The 16,889-nt window shown below is 38.4% G+C and overlaps 1 protein-coding gene across 16 annotated transcripts in view; it reads right to left on the bottom strand.

The window, feature by feature from the left end:
• The window catches only part of LOC127005824 (oxysterol-binding protein-related protein 3-like), a 39,395-nt gene that overhangs the window by 16,200 nt on the left and 6,306 nt on the right, over window positions 1–16,889 (bottom strand). For 8 of the 16 annotated variants that reach the window (XM_050874983.1, XM_050874977.1, XM_050874986.1 and 5 more), the window contains exons 4-15: window positions 15,868–15,995; window positions 15,436–15,603; window positions 14,892–15,030; window positions 14,328–14,450; window positions 13,354–13,446; window positions 11,602–11,738; window positions 10,893–11,045; window positions 9,016–9,042; window positions 7,443–7,698; window positions 6,737–6,879; window positions 5,808–5,906; window positions 4,914–5,100 (exon numbers count right to left, since the gene is read on the bottom strand). In XM_050874983.1, coding sequence (XP_050730940.1) covers window positions 4,914–5,100; window positions 5,808–5,906; window positions 6,737–6,879; window positions 7,443–7,698; window positions 9,016–9,042; window positions 10,893–11,045; window positions 11,602–11,738; window positions 13,354–13,446; window positions 14,328–14,450; window positions 14,892–15,030; window positions 15,436–15,603; window positions 15,868–15,995 — 1,653 coding nt within the window. Of the gene's footprint in view, window positions 1–4,913; window positions 5,101–5,807; window positions 5,907–6,736; window positions 6,880–7,442; window positions 7,702–9,015; window positions 9,043–10,892; window positions 11,046–11,601; window positions 11,742–13,353; window positions 13,447–14,327; window positions 14,451–14,891; window positions 15,031–15,435; window positions 15,604–15,867; window positions 15,996–16,889 lie in introns of all 16 variants that reach the window. The other 8 variants (XM_050874985.1, XM_050874987.1, XM_050874988.1 and 5 more) reach the window with 8 other exon arrangements.

The following is a 16,889-nucleotide window of genomic DNA, read 5'->3' as shown; positions in this document are numbered from 1 at the left end:
CGGCAAGTTTTGTGTTATCCCATGGTTTGATATTTGAAGAAATAATTGTAACTTGCAACTATACTGATGCATTCACATGCTTTTTTTTTTTTTAATTACCCACTGATTTTATGACCTTAATTCATCTACAAATGATAGAAAGATCCTCTTTACCCTGCAATGAATAAATATGAAACTTATCTAAATGACTACTACATTATATATGGGTTTTACTATGACTCAATTTCTCACATATACTTTCATGAGAAATTTCAATATCTTACAGGATGATCACTAAAATAACTATGCTTTTCAAGACTTGCAAGAATAAATGAATGCTTGCTAACACATTCTAAAAGCTCTGGGTAAATATACAGTATGTCCTTTTTTGCCATTATTCACTACACAGTTTTTACTTTCGTAACCTCTATGAAGAAGTGAGGAAAATGCTTGTGGGCAGTCTTTCACACACTGCACAAATCACACTATGCATTGTTTATCAAGGACTCACTGTACACTGTCACCCTGTAACCCCAACCCTTGACCAACAGTACAATAATCACAAGGGAAGGGGCTAGAAGCACATATCTAATGGACATCTTTTCTCACCTTTCTTGTATATGTCCATCACTATACATTTCTCTGTCTCATCTCTCACTGCCTTGGGAATGTCCCTGAGCTTTAACTTCACTATCACAGTGCTGTGAGCTTTGCTTGGCAAGTGCTTAGCTCGTTCTCACAAGCTGGCAAAGCTCCTACAGTCACTCACTCACACACTCACTCTCACTCATGCACTCATTCAGCATCATCATTTCTTCATACATCGAGTGTGTAATCTTGTTTCTTGCTTGATCTGCATTCTGCTTGCTTGAAGTGGAACTGGTAAGACATTTATTGGAGACATGTGTTCATTGGATTCTCCAATTTCTAATTCATTTGAAATTCCATTGAAGATGACTATGTCAAACTTCTCACTCTTACAAATATATAGGTAATATACATATATAGTTTTTCTATCTTTGATTGATGCAAGTTATATTATGTATATGTGATCCTATGCTATTTGCAAGCTATCAACAATATTTACCACGTCATTACTCTTCAAACATCTCTGAGGCATTCACCTATAAAGTTTGTTAAATATCCAAAGCCTGCCATTAAACACTCAACAATGCAATATACTAGTGTATGAACCATTTATGTTAAATTATATATTTACTAGTGAATCAACATGTATGAACTGTCCCTGGCCTAAGAAAAAAAAAAGTAATCTTAAGCAGGTAAAGCCATGGACATGTGTGTGTGTGTGTGTGTGTGTGTGTGTGTGTGTGTGTGTGTGTGTGTGTGTGTGTGTGTGTGTGTGTGCATTTACCTATTTGTAATATACAAGGACTGAGCTCCAGCTCGGAGGGTCCTGTCTCACAATCTATATTTGTCCAACTTTCCTTCATTTTATTTACATTGCCCGCTTTAACAATGTCTTTGTTTAGTCCATTCCATGTATCCACACTCCTGTATGGAAAACTGTGCTTCTTAGTCTTTCAAACAAGTCCCCTTTCTCAATTTCTTGCTGTATCCTCCTACTTGCCTCCTCCCTTCCATCCCGATTAAATCATTTCTATCCAACACGTCCATTCCATGTGTGTGTGTGTGTGTGTGTGTGTGTGTGTGTGTGTGTGTGTGTGTGGTGTGTGTGTGTGGTGTGTGCGTGTGTGTGCACGCGCGTGCACGAACGTGTGCATGTGTGTGTGTGTGTGTGTGTGTGTGTGTGTGCGTGAATTATAAAAATATTTATATAAAAAATTAACCACCACAACATATCTTTCAAGGATCATGAATTGCAGTAAACTTCCAGAAGTAAGTCTTCATCATTTGATCAAAATTATATTTTGATGACTACCCATACCTCTCTCACTGTCTGTCTGCCTGTCTTGCATGCACACAGCGTCATCCAAGATCAGCTACACAGTTCCCTATTTAATAATAACTGCTGACCTCCAAAGGTCTGATGATCCTCCTAAAACTTTTAATCTGTAATCTTCTTGACTTCTACATTGCCACACGTTTCACCAAACTCATTCAAAACAGTCCTCTTCTACCTTTACTGACCAGAGCTCAGCTATACAACACCTATGAACTCAGTTAAACTGTTGCACAACCCTGCATATTCTTCTACACTACTCTTTTTACCTACTGTGCTTAATCATCACTAAAGACTGAGGTGGACATAAGACTTGCAGGACTGAAGTTCTCATACTGTCCACCCTCTCCTGTACATGCGAGGTTGTTTACACTAAAGAAGTGGTGTTATATAAACAAATAAACTAAGAAACAGATAATTTCATTCTTTCATTCACATTCACACATCTAACTGCTTTTCTTGACATCCTCAATCTTAAAGTTGCTTCCATAGCTGAGCCCCGACTGGAATCCCAGTGGTTTACCCCAGCCACTTCATAATACTTCAGATTTTGGCATGTCAGCAGTACCTTGCCTTTTATAAACTACATTGTAGTTTATTCTACCCCCCTCACACACACACAAATCTGGTTATTAACATTAAAATTGTTATTCATCATAAAACAATTCTAATAAAAATATGGTGCAGAATCTATGGTCATTCAAAACAGAAGTGCTGTAGCTTGATGCTTGGTAAAACATAACAGATGCTCAAGATACTACTGAAACAGAAATGCAGCTAAGCTCCTTTAAAATTAACTATGATAACGTAGTAACTCGAGGCATGTATACGTATTTACATAGTTGTGTGTTGTGTTGTGTTTGTTAACCCGTACAGCGTCAGATACGTATGTCGTACGTATTTAATGTATTATTTTTTCCCGTCACTGGAGTGTGTCAAGGGTGATTTCTGTGGTGGTGCCCTAGCAGACTGATCCTTTGGGAATACTGACCACCCAATATATTTCATTTATTGCCAGAACTGGCAAGCCTGGCAGCCATTATTCTGGGTACACTTTTTTTTACTTGTGTGGATGTTGGAGATAGTGATGTGGATATTGAAGTGCTTGGTGATTGGAAAGTGGTTTGACAGTGTTGTGGGTGAGGTATAGTGGGTATACTGACATCCAGAACCGGCAATTTTGTACTGGCAATTTTGGTAAGGAAGGGGCCTGTCAAGCGGAACCAGAAACATATGCCACGCCGGAAGGAACGTGTCAACAGGGGCGATGTCAAGTACTTCACCACCCGCAACATCCTGGCCATCTCGTGGGTTGACAAGAGAGAGGTCAACCTGCTGTCAACCATCCACGAGCCCCGCATGGTCCAGTCCCACAATCTTGACAGGGCCACTGGAGAATACACCAGGAAACCTGCGGCAGTCCTTGATTACAACACCAATATGAGACTTGCCAACAAGTCAGATGCTATGATCTCTTCAGTTGAGTGTGCCAGGAGGAATATGAAATGGTACAGGAAGCTGTTCTTTCATCTCCTCAACCTGAGCACACACAATGCTCACATACTGCATCGGGTTGTCACGGAGAGGCGAGAGACATATGAGGACTTCGTCATCGAACTCTGCCGTGAGATGCTCTCCCACTACATGCCCCTAAACCGCCCAGCTGTACGCCCACCAGCACAACCAAGGGGTAGATAGGCTGACAGCCAGGCATTTCTCAACCATCATGGAGCCTTCGGAGGTGAAAAGAAACCCGCAACACCTCTGCAAAGTCTGCACTCACACCGTTAGGCGTCGTCAGAACCCTCGTAAACTGACTCGTTACGAGTGTGTCAAGTGTAATGTGGGACTGTGCTACCCTCAGTGCTTTATTGACTACCCTACCCTGACAAACTACTGAGGGAGCCAACCATAAACAGTGTACAGTATTTTATAAGTATCCAAAGCACAAACAGTCCCTGTATAAACTACATGCATATAGTAATACGTAAAAACTCATCAGTGTAAATATTATGGTTGGCAAAGTCATTGTGGAGAAAAAAGACGCAAATACTATCTGCAAGTGCGGGTAAAAGACACAAATAATGTTTGTAAATAGATTCACAATGACAATACGAAACAAAAACATCATATATTGTTTGTAATAATGCAAAAAACATACCATGAACTCAACAATTATGAACCCTCTATAAACTGTAATTGTTTGAGTGAACACTATTGTGGACAACTGTACATTGAGTTGAACTATCAAAAAGCTCAAAATGAGTTACTCCCTAACAAAATATATAAGTCTGTGCTAAATATGTCAAGAAAACGATTTACTCGGATACGCACCCTCAAATCCAAGAAAGTCTACGGAAATCAACACGACCATTTCGCTTACCAACTCAATAGAAATGGTCCAAAACACCGACTTCTAGGCAACGATAAGTTAAAAGATGTTACATTTCTTCATTTTTCATGGTTTTAAACTGTTTTATGCAAAAAAAAAAAAAAATCAATTTTTCCTCCGACGCTGGGGTGGGGAAGAAATTACAAAATACCAAAACGCTGTATGGGTTAAGTGTTGCATGTGTGTGTGTGTGTGTGTGTTGTGTTGTGTTGTGTTGTGGTGTGTGTGTGTGTAAATCATCAATTGTGGATAAGTTCATACCCTGGAATGAGAAGCAATATAGTTTTGCTTCATTTAAAGTCTTTTTAAGTGAGCTGGAGTGTCAACAGATCCTCCAGTAGAAAGTGTATATAAATTATATGGTATTCATACATCACTGTGTTCATCAACAAACTAACAAGTGTAAAATAAATCATTTAACAACATATTCCTACCAGGGACAAAGGAAGCTTCTCATTACCCATCCTTACTAGAAGCCACCTGTTTCCCTTCCATTAGGGTGGAAAGAGAGAAGAAACACCCTCCTTTACAGACAAGAGCAAGAAGGCACCCGCCATCCCCACAAACCAGAACCACAACAAGCCTGCCCCTAGTTTTCATCAAAGGACACTCTACACTTACCACTGGGGTGGGCATCAGTGCCGGCATCACTAGCTTCACTAGTAAAGGAGCTGTTGTCAGATGAGGCCTCAGAGCTGGTGTCAGTGGCTCCTGCATCACTAAATGCATCAGCAGCATCAAAATACTCTGAGGCACTGAAGCATGAGCTACTTTCATATGACAGGGAGGTGTGAAGGGACTTGTGAAGCTGCACCAAATTAGAAAAGGTTAGAGTAATTAGTGAACATATACAACAAATAACATCCTTCAATATGAATTGATCAACATATAATACTTGATACAGATTGTTAGAAGCATTAACTTTTATATGCAGACATGGAATATGGTTCTTTTAGACTAAGTTAAGGGTGTAAACTATTTTAGTGTTCAAGACCAAGTAGTCAGTAACACAATCAACACATGCTAAGTACACATTAAATTACATCATTAGATTGTTTACACACACATCATTCAAGTAATACACCTTTGTAGCAAAACTCTCAAGTGATGAAACTTCTGAGTAAGATGACACAACTAATAGTTTTATATATTATGAGAATGGGCAGAGGGAGCAGAAGGAATGGAGAACCACTAACTAATCAATATGGCTTGTTATTGGTGAAATGAGCAGTTGATATTCTGTACTAAAATATGAAAGGTAAGGTCAGGCACTGTGAATATCAACACTGCTGTGTTCCTTGTCACTGAACATACTAACCTTGAGCAGTACAAAAAGACTGAAGAAACAAAACGAGTACCTACCTACACAGAGAATAAGAAGTGGAGAGAAATCATTAGTACTACCAAGAAAATATGATTGGATATGAAACATCTAATAAGAAAGGACACACACACACACACACACACACACACACACACACACACACACACACACACACACACAGTTCTCCTTACCAACTCAGACATAGATGGTGGCACAGATACTTCTGACAGGTCGGAGTCAGCATGAATCCTGGCTAAACGTCCTCGTAACTCTGCATTTTGTTGCAGTGACTGAAACATTTGGTGATTTCAGTGTCCAGCCTTCAATCTATTTTCTCTTTACAATCAACCTTTACTTAACATTGTTCTTCCTCCAACATATACCCACATTTTGCCATCGCATGACAAAATCTTACAATTTGAGGTTAATCTTTAAAACCTGGTAGTGCTACGGTACATTTCCTGGATAGGCAAATGTAATTTCTCTGAACAGGCTGCTTTTATTTTACATTATCCTTCCAATCATACATACCTACAGCTTGCAAGAATATGAAAAAATGCAAAGATTTGAAAATAACCATTAAATCTTAGCACATTTTCAGGCAATGCCATTTACTACTGGCTACAACAGGAAAGTAACAATATCTCAGTTTTAGTGAAACATTTGACAGGGATCCCCACCAGACACCTTTATCCTGGTAGCAACAACGGGCAAAATTTGTGGCTTTACCGCATACCAGCAACGGGCCAATTTCTTGTCTTGACATGAACCCCCCCAAAAGAGAGGATACATAAACTGATCACAAATGCGTTGATACATATCATATAATGGTTTGCGTGAGTGATGATTTTTTCTAATTAATTCGGTTAGAGGGGCCTTTAAGAAACATGATCCTCGCAGGTACCAGGTTAAGTAAGCTAAAAATCCAGTGACTGAGGGTAAAATTTGGAGGCGGATCAAAGTATGTCTTAGCGCCAGAATGTAGAGGGTTCAGGGAAATGGTGAACAATCAAAGTGGGCTTGTGTCCCTCGTAGTATCCCTCAAGGACTGGTTTTGGGTCCATTATCACTTATACTTGTGTAACTTTCCCCCTGCCTGAAAGCTGAAGAATAGGCTTACCTGGTTCAAGTTGTTTCTGAGAGCAGCAATGATGGCAGTGGTGTTGTGGGAGGCCAAAAGGTTTGATTCTGATTCCAATGCTTGACGGAGCTTCTCACGCTCAGTCTGGAGTCCTCGCAAGACTTGTCCAATCTGGCTCACAACTGTCAACAGATTCACAGACAAAAGATTAACCTAATTCCTAATGTGATAAGTTGAGTTATGGATAAAGGAAGGAAGGATGTGAGGGGTATGTTAATGAAGGAGGTTTGGCCCATTTCACATGTGACAAACAAAGGTGTTATGGGGTATGTGAAGGGTATGTCACTGAGAGTGTGATTAAAACAAAAGAGTAACTCAATCCTGTGATACATGGGTATGTTATTAAGTGATGCATCAAAGTATGTGTGGTCTACTGTACCTACAAGAAGTAACTATTAGATGTACAATCCTGACTTAAAGAACCAAAGCAATGTGAGGCTAATCAAACCTGATTCCATGGGCAAAACAAAGTGCACATGCAAGTGACAATGCCTGATACTATGAAGAGAAAAGGAATATTAATTGACAACTGATTTCACATAACAAAAACATGAGACAATGAGAGAAAATCTGATTTCTTTTGTTGTCTCTTACTTGCTTTGGCTAGGACATGACAACACTCGACTTCATATAAATAAAAACACGAACAATAAGACAAAACCTGATTTCCTCATCTTTTCCTTACTTTCTTTGGCGAGGATGGTGAAGTCTTCCCGGGAGGTGCTCTCCATGGACAGTGTGATGGTGGGGGGGATGGGGGCGGGGTGATGTGACTGGGAGGTAGGGGAGGGGGTGTTAGGAGGCTGCGATCCCCCAGCAGCTGTGGAGGCATCAGAATAGCTGTGGGGCCGGGAGACGGAGGAGTGCCAGCCCGCGTTGTGCATAGCCAGGGTTGGGTTGCTACTGCTCAGGGGCCTCAGCTCACACAGGTTTCCATCAACCTGCTAGACACAGAGAAAATCTGAGGCGAAGTACAGCATTCACACACAATAACCTTCCTTGTGAGCTCTTGCAAGGCTTTCATTGGTAAATCTTTTTTTTTTTTTTTTCTTTTTTTTTTTTCTTTAGCATGTCTACTAAAATCTTAGTTTTCCAGCATAATTCTCTATATAGTTTTTATCTGGGCAGTGTATTATGTTTTTTTTCCTTAGTTGCCTTCTATATAGTAAGAATACTAAGAAAGAGTGCTTGAGTATAAGCTTACAAGCATTGATAACCTCATGGCATAAATGCATACATGAAAACCTCAAATAAAAAAAGGTTTAATACTGTGGCTCTACAGCTAAAATCATACAGCCACTTTCTCCCTAAACTACACCCTAACTGAGGCTAAAATACCCAACTATTACATTCATTCAGGAGTCACAGCCTCTACCACCGTTCCAAAGAGCTCCTGAAAAAAACGTTTTGTGATCTTTCATTGTCATTTAACTCTATTCTTTACAATAAGATGTTACAGAAAGGGAAGGGGATGAGAGGAAGACCATTGATGTTTGTCATTTTTACACTCTAAAGTTGAAAATCTGCCACTGTAATGTATATAGGTAATTAAAACACACCAGTAAATGGAACCTCAATGGGAGTTCACAGGAGTCACGTGTCTATTCAACTTTAAAATAACAAACAGAGATGGCGAACACACTGAACTGCAACCTAGCTGAGCATGCCAGTGAGGTACTATAAAAATGGCATGATAAAAGCCCGCTCATGTTTACTATATAAAAAGGCATACCAACTCCTGAAGGTGGAAGGCTTCATGCTCCCCATGCCTTGCAAATATCCTACTCTCCTTACAGACACGTTATACTCTTTTAAAGGATGATTCCAAGTTGCAGCTGATGATATAGTTATTAAAGCTGACTATATTAATCTCTTCCTTATGAAATACTTAATTGATTGACTTTGTAAACTTCATCTCTAAAATACCTGCAATATCTGTATCCTCAGTATTTAAATTCATTTAAAGTTATCTAAAACTGCAACATCTTTCAATTCCACTTAACTGTGTGCTATCCACAATTGCACAGATTTCAGTTCCTGCACACAATATGCAAGAAAGAAATTTGCAACCTAAGTAAGTGTTAACAATACATCTAGCAGCATAACTACCAGATCACATGGCTAGCTAAACTACAGGCTACCACAAACTTATTGCAAATGTGATGGAATCTGACTATGGTGCATTATTTTTGCAAAATAAGCGATCACAATAAAGCTTTTCCAAACCCAGTAATTCTTCTGTGGGGCACCTTACATACCGTTTCATTCCAGAACCAATATGGATGCTATGAGAGATGAAAAGTCAATGACATCAAGGGAAAGTGATGTTGATCTTAGAGTAACACTAAACTGCTGATTGTGAAGCTTCAGTTCCCCAGGCTAATATACTTGGAGTGTGGTGTATCAATGGGATTTGTTTAAGTGGGAGGTGGACAAGAGAAACATTCCTAAATATTTAAATAGAAAATGAAATGTATTTCATGCAAATGGTTAAAGTCACACACAATATTTAAACCTAAATTTACCATAGTCATCATTAACAGCTCATTTATCCACATTCAATAACATCTAAACATATTTCATCAATAATTTAGCTTAACTTTATGAAGTTAGTGATTAACAAAGAAAGGCGGTGAATATAACAAAAAACTATCTGGTCATTTTCATTATATACCAGCCAGTTTGCCTACTTTAAAAACTCAGTTAATGGATATCACTAGTCTTTAGAATGATAGTTAATTCTAGTTTTATGGTCGTGTATATACAGGAAAAGGTGCAACAAGTTGCCAAAATGGCAAAGCCAGGCATATGAGATGACACAATAAAAAGCAAGAAAAGAAGAAGGGGATTGGACTAAAAATCATGAGGGAAGAAAATAGAACAGGTAGACAAAGATACAGGGCTATACCCAAAGCTGTAAAAGGGGGGGAGGGGGGTATTTTCTAATAAATGTGGATCTTTGTAAATACTTGAAGAGGGCCGAGTGACAAGTGAAGCAAACCAAATCAGCTGGGGGGCTGGGGTTTTGAAAATTTGACATTTCTGGGAGCATTATCCTGCTGTCAAAACCAAAAACTGGGACTTTTTGTCCCAGTGTTTCGTTTTTACTATCTCAGAAAGTGGACCTTTTGGCAGATGGGGCCTGTACCCCCAATGGGTATGGCCCTGAGATACCAATACAATAAGTATACAAAGGGACATGAGTACACACAAAAGAGCAAGGCACCAGAAGTGAAGATATCACCTTTACTAAAAGGGAGAAGAGATTTGGAGAAGCCTTGCATCAGATTCAGGGCTGTTGACTTTTATTCATCACATTTTTTTTTCTTTTTTTTTATTTATTTATTTATTTATTTATTTTTTTTATATACCACCAATTGGCTGGGACCAACCAAAAGAGTAAAGATGGGAGCATATGCTACAGCTGAGCATTGTAAACTACTTTTGAAACTATCACTCTGCTTCAGCAAGATGCCGTCAGAAAGGCGGTCAACATCTTGTTCTGCCCCAGAACACTAGATGGACCATGTGTGGCTGACTGAAGATATATATCTATATCAGCTCAGGAAAATTTGTGAAGTTGACAGTGAAAATATTGATATCAAAGTTAAAGTGTATTCTTTGTTTATTTCTCCATTTTATGTTGTTGCCCTGTAATAAGATCAAGATTTAAATCAATGATTTTTTTTTAAATCATTTGATTTAAATCTTGATTTAAATCAAACAACCCCGATCAGAATCATCCTCAGCAAAATGCATCAATGAATTAAAATTTAAGATGGATGGAAACAAATACAAAGTGATGCAATATGGAACAGCTTGTATCATAAGTAGCCCTGACAAAGAGCATGCAGGAATCCAGCAGTTGTAAATTGGATAAAATAGAAACTGAACCTGGGCAAAAAAGCATAAACTAAATTCTTATATTCATCTAAGAGGAAGAATTAATATTTTGGTCACTCACCAATATAATTATTTCAACATCGTTAACTTACAACCATCCTCAGATGCCTCTACTGTAAAAATGGTTCCAGATAATGATGTAAAAAGAAACAATGATAGTGCTTCCACGGAAGAATTAGAGAGACGTCCCTGACAGGTGAACATACATACACACACACACACACACACTTACCAGGGAAGGGACAGCAGCATCCACCTGATCAGGTCCTCCCTTCCCAGGGCTGGCAGACAGTGGCAATTCCCCGCTGGTTGACTTGCTGGACTTATGTTTACGAAGGCGGAACTTTCTCCGAGACTTTGTTGAGGGCGTTGCTGGTTCGCCATGCTGCAGAGAGTTGACACCTTACTTGAACATATTCATTACAACAGTTGAGTATTTCTCTATCAAAATATGAAAGTTATATAAGTGATGATGTAAACAATGAAAACTTCAATTTCTTCACAAGTTGCATCCTTCAAAACATTATGAAAAATTTGTGTTAAGAGCTACATTTCCTAAGTTATTCATTTTAAAGTACTTAAAAATAAAATGCTTTAAAATGAGTTCCTGCCATGCCAACATTACTGAATGGAAAGTATTCTGTGACATCTGCATGTGGCAATCCTTTGTGCCTAAAAAAAGGAAGATGTATACTATTAAAAGAGACCAAAAAGTGATGCAGAACTATTGTTAAATTTTCCAGATAGTGCTTTACAGAAAAATAGTGCATAAATGGAAAGGTTTTGAGTGGAACACTTCTAAACCCGTACATATATTACAAAACATTTTACTGGAGATCAAATTCACAAATAGCCAAAGTTACAACCACTTATAATAATAACAATAATAATAATAATAATAATAATAATAATAATAATAATAAGCTGTGTTGGGTACTCACACTGACATCATCCTGGTGTTCAATAGAGTCAAGGAGGCGAGCCAGCTGTTGGACATGGTGATGGGTGGTGGTGATCTCCTTCCCCAGTTGCTCCAACCCAGAGTTGTCCATGAGCCATGACCGCAGTGTTCCAGCTCCTGCTGAGTGGATTGTTCTCTCTCACTACACATAAAAATGTAAGTCCTGCCACTGTTTCTGTATGCAATGTTTAACAGTAAATTAAAGGGTACAATAGCAACCGAATCTCAATTTTCCTACACAGGTGAAGGTTTTCCTATGGCTACACACAAGATAAAAACACACCAAAAATGTGATGCTCCACTGAGACAGCAGCGGAAGTTCCAAATCAGCAAACACAAAACTCCATTCAGATAGTGGTGGAAATCACAAATCAACAATACTCCATTTAGATAGTGATGGAAACAAATCAAGAAAGTCAGTTTAGTTCTTGACCTGATACTCCCCTCTTGAAAGGTTAACTTTAAGAAGAGAGAGGAAATGAGGGAAAGAAGTTTGTTCTAGAGTACCTCGGTGATGGACAAAGGAATAAGTTATTTATCAACTTCCATCAATTGAGATGTATATTATGATCCTTAAAAGAGTAACATGACTGTCAGTGCATCGGTGATATGGGGAAGAGAAGCATGCAGCTGGCACATTCCAATGAGCAGCACCCATATGAACAGCAACCATTGCAACACTGTGAGAGAGTAGGTATGAGTTTACACAATCATTTAGAGAGGGGAGTTGATGACATGAATAGCTTTTGATTGATCCTGTATACACTTTTGTATGTCAAGTAAAATGCAAGACTGTTACTATCATCAATACAGGATTACCACTATTCATGCTTAAGGTCATTCATTAAGAATATAAATTATATATGAGATGAAAGCTAGAAGCATCTACCTTTCATATGCAAACAGATGTGATGTTCTACTGAAAACCAAGTCAGAATATTACATGTTCATGTGTAACACTAAAATAAAGATAAAGAACCTGCCTGTGAGTGCTGTAACATTTTGTCAATTATGTGAGACTCAAGTCCAGCACAACTATACTTCAACAGTTTAGGAAGCACCACTGCATATAGGTCTCCAAGCAAGGTGTCAGATTTTGAAATGACTTCCAAAAGTATGAAAAAATGAAGACATTGGTTTATCAATAGCACTGGTTCTGACCTTTCATGGTGCTACAGATATACAGACTTTATAATAGGAATAATTCAGGCCTAGCTGCTTTTGAATCCATCTTCTCACAGGAAATACATGTAGATATTTCTAATTTTAATTGTTTCATTTGTTTGATACTATGGGGTCACAAATGATTTATTTTTCCTAATTTACACAAGGAAAGTAACCAGAGAGTAAAGATGAAGGAAAAGGTTGCTTTAAGAGAAATACAAAGATACACCTGAAATCAAAAGCCCAATTAGTTCCTCTAAGATGTAACTTGATACTCTGTTCCTTTTCACAGAAGAGAAAGAATGAAAACAATGGATGGCAGTTCGTTCCTGAGTCTATCAGCATTATTCAACTCCCACCCTCAGAAGATGCATTGTATAGGCATAAAACTGAGTGGCATTTTTAGTGCAGTAGGGTCATGGGAAGGGCATGCAGTTTCCTAGTTTAGAAGAGCAATATCTATGAAAACAGCAGGAGATGACAGCAAGAGATGCAACACTGCAGCAGACTGTGAGAGACTGGAGACTGATAAAGTAGTGTGGATGAGACGAATATCCTTTGACTCTACCCTGCTGCATACTGTTGTGAGGGTGGAACCCTCCCCAACATGACAGGCATACTCCATACAGAGGGGAACAAGGGCTCTGTATAGGGTCAGCATCTGGGTGGAGGAAAAGAGGTGACAGAGGTGGCTCAGGATCTGTGATTTTCAAAAAGCTGATTTAGAAAAAGGTAAGAAAATGAGTTGTAGAGGTTCTTGGTAAACGAGAGGCTGAGGATGGCAAGTGTGGAGAAAGGGATCAGTCAGTGCCACAAGTCTTAAGATTTTTCAAACAACATCAATCAGTATTATATTTTTACCCCAAAATAATACCAGAGCCACATACATGAATGATACTTCAGCACCATAATTCAGATCATCATAGTGTATAAATACTTTCAGTATTTTATTTGTTGGTTGGTTGATACTGTTTTTATATTCAATATTTTGAACCCAGTATTGCGAAAAATTTTATTAGTCATTCCTTTTGTACTTGCATTACACCACTACTTCATGTTATGTCACATCTGCAATGTTGCTTTTCGATCCTCTGATGTTGTTGTTTATCAACACAACATAATTTGGGAGCTAAAATTCTGAACACATTAAACTTCAAAATTGATGTACAGCTGAACTTTAATGCAATTGTAGGGAAACTGAGCTATTTGGCATTGCAGCTTCAGGGCTGTTACTCTTCCAATTACTTTTCATATTTTATAATTCAACTAAAAGTACTACACTTAAGTATTACATAAAAAGATCAGTTAAATCAGTGTGATATAAAAAGGACACTGAAGGGCCAATCAGAAGTATGGTGTGTAGTTGCAGTTTCTGAGCAGAAACCAATTCATTTTCAAAGTACTATTCATATTTAAAAATTTAGTTCACATTGCTTTCAAAAGGTCAGTGATATTTGTGGCCTATACCATAGGATACTGAAGAACTAATCACAAGCATGGTGTTTAGTTGCAGTACTCATCAGTGAAGTAAAAGATCAATACCTGCAGCAGCCCCGGTGAGGGTGGTGCCAGTGCCAGTCTTGGTCTCCCTGCCCATGGTGCCATGATGAGAGCCTGGCAGAGAGCCTGGCAATGAGGTTCTCCCTCCTGGCACAAGAGACTCTGCTGTAACAGATGGAGATGATCCCATCATTACTGGGAGAAACTACTGTTAAGTAACATAGCTAGTTAATGTCAGGTAACCATTATAAAGATAAAATACAAGACAACTTATCTGATTTGCTGCTTGCTGTACAAATAAGACTGATAATAAACTTTCTGCACATCAACCTTACAAGCATGAAACATCAATGTCTGAAAATCAACACATATACAAGTATGTCTGCCAAACAGTAAAAAAACTGAAGACACCAATGCTCTTTGACACTCAAATATCATAACCATACCCTCAGCAACATTTACTTCCAACTTTCCCCTCTTACCCCATCAAATTCATCCACAATCAGTTGCAGCAACTTCCCCTAAAATGGCAACATAAGCAAGGAGTTGAACCCTCTACTGATGCTCCACCCAGGCCAGAATAAACAGTATTCAGAGCTTACACACCTGTTGGGGAGTCATCTGAGGGGGAGGTGGGGGATGTGAGCTTGTTCTGGTCTTTGCTGTAGAGGATCTGGTGCTGCTTGTGGAGTCTGTGTTGCTTCAGCTGCTCCACCCACTGCAGGTACACTTCCCTCGACTTACACTGAAAGTAAAGGTGTTATTCATCTGATACATTAAATCAAGTACATGTGGCTTGCATTTACAACTTGAGAAAGAGTCAACCAATGGACAAAGGACAAAACTAGATCATAAGATACTTACATGGAATGGTGCTGCCAGTAATAAAATCTGATGCATTAAAAATCAAGTACATCTGCAATGCATTTACTAAAAAAAAAAACATATATATATATATATATATATATATATATATATATATATATATATATATATATATATATATATATCTATATATATATATATAAATAAGAGTGGCATGATATTCAACCATTTTATAAGGGACAATGGGGCAGGAAATATCAAGTGGGACTAAAAGCAGGGAATGGCAAGGTGAGTCAAGTGACTTCTGTGGAATGTCCTGACGTACCTTCAAGTGGAAGATCAAGGTGTCAGCATCAATGTCAATGCGTCGGCGCCGAGCCTTTGTGGAAATAACAGACATACCAATGTCCATCCTGCCCAAGATCTTGCCACGCATCAAGTCCCCAACAGACTTGGCATAAGTTAGTACACTTCGGTCTAGCACAAAGTACCTCTGAAAGAGTAAGCAGCATGCATTGATTCTGAGATTCCTGCAGGTATTCTAGAATTATGATTTCTCTATGAAGAAAATGAAGGTGAACATTATACAGTGGGCTCTTAATATATGTGAGAGATACATGACAATTACATCTGCAAAGTATATCAAAACTCTGTGTATTCATACCATTCCACTTAAAAAGGCCCCAGGAGAAACACTTATGGTCATACATCAACTAAAACACCAAACAGATGAATATACTGAGCAATTCTTTCCTACCTTGTGCCATCCCTTCAGGGGCCACTTGCGTCGCTTTAAGAGGAATCCTTCAAATTTCCGAGGAACGAAATCAAACCTCTGTCCTTCTTTGAGCCCCTCCAAGATTTCCCACTCTCCTTTCTTGCTTGCTGAAATTATGAGTAATCAATATGAGAGTACATCTGCATATGCTAAAAATTGCAAATACTTGATATTGCTTGATACCAGCATTTTTACTACATATGATAAAAGAAAATTTAATGCATCTCTTCTGCATTTAGTTAAAAAAGAAGAAAACAATGAATGGTATATCAATGCAGACTTAGGGCATACATGAAAACAATTTAACCCATTGACTGCGGATTTCCTACAAGAGGACATCACCAAGCTACAGGAATGATCAAAAAGTGGCTGCTACAATTCAATGAAGAAAAATATAAAGTCCAGCACCTTGGGAGGGAATATCCAGCATACCAATACCACATGGGAAACACTCTACTAGCCACCACAGAGGCAGAGAAGGACCGGGGAGTATATGTTACCAGGCTACCAGTGAAAGCCAAATTCGTTCCAATCACAGTGGACGGGTTAACAGCCAAAATAAGAGGAACAATTTATGCTTATGGTATGTAATAAATCATTTACTTTGAGGGCTTTAGTTCCATATGTTATATATTTTTTATCTGCGTAAATGAAGAGATTTGAAGATGGCAACAAAAACATGAAACAAACAGGCAATATAATGTAATAACTAGAAAGGCTATGGCTGTCATGACTAATCAACTAATCATGACATATTGTGACCCTAACATCACAAGTATGCTATCATAATACTTATATTATTACTACTACTACAAATACAACAACAACTACTACTACTACTACTACTACTGCTATCACTACTACTTCTATTGCTACTACTACTGTTACTACTACTACTGCTACTACTTCCACTTCTACTATTACTACTACTGCTACATTGTCAATTATACAATGAAAAAGCTAATAAAAAAATCAACATTAACAGTGGAAAGGCACAAGGA

This window comes from Eriocheir sinensis, chromosome 31 (assembly GCF_024679095.1).
Source record: "Eriocheir sinensis breed Jianghai 21 chromosome 31, ASM2467909v1, whole genome shotgun sequence".
Classification (NCBI taxonomy): Eukaryota; Metazoa; Arthropoda; class Malacostraca; order Decapoda; family Varunidae; genus Eriocheir; species Eriocheir sinensis.
Note: the sequence above shows the minus strand (reverse complement) of the source record. Positions and strands in the feature narration are given on the sequence as shown.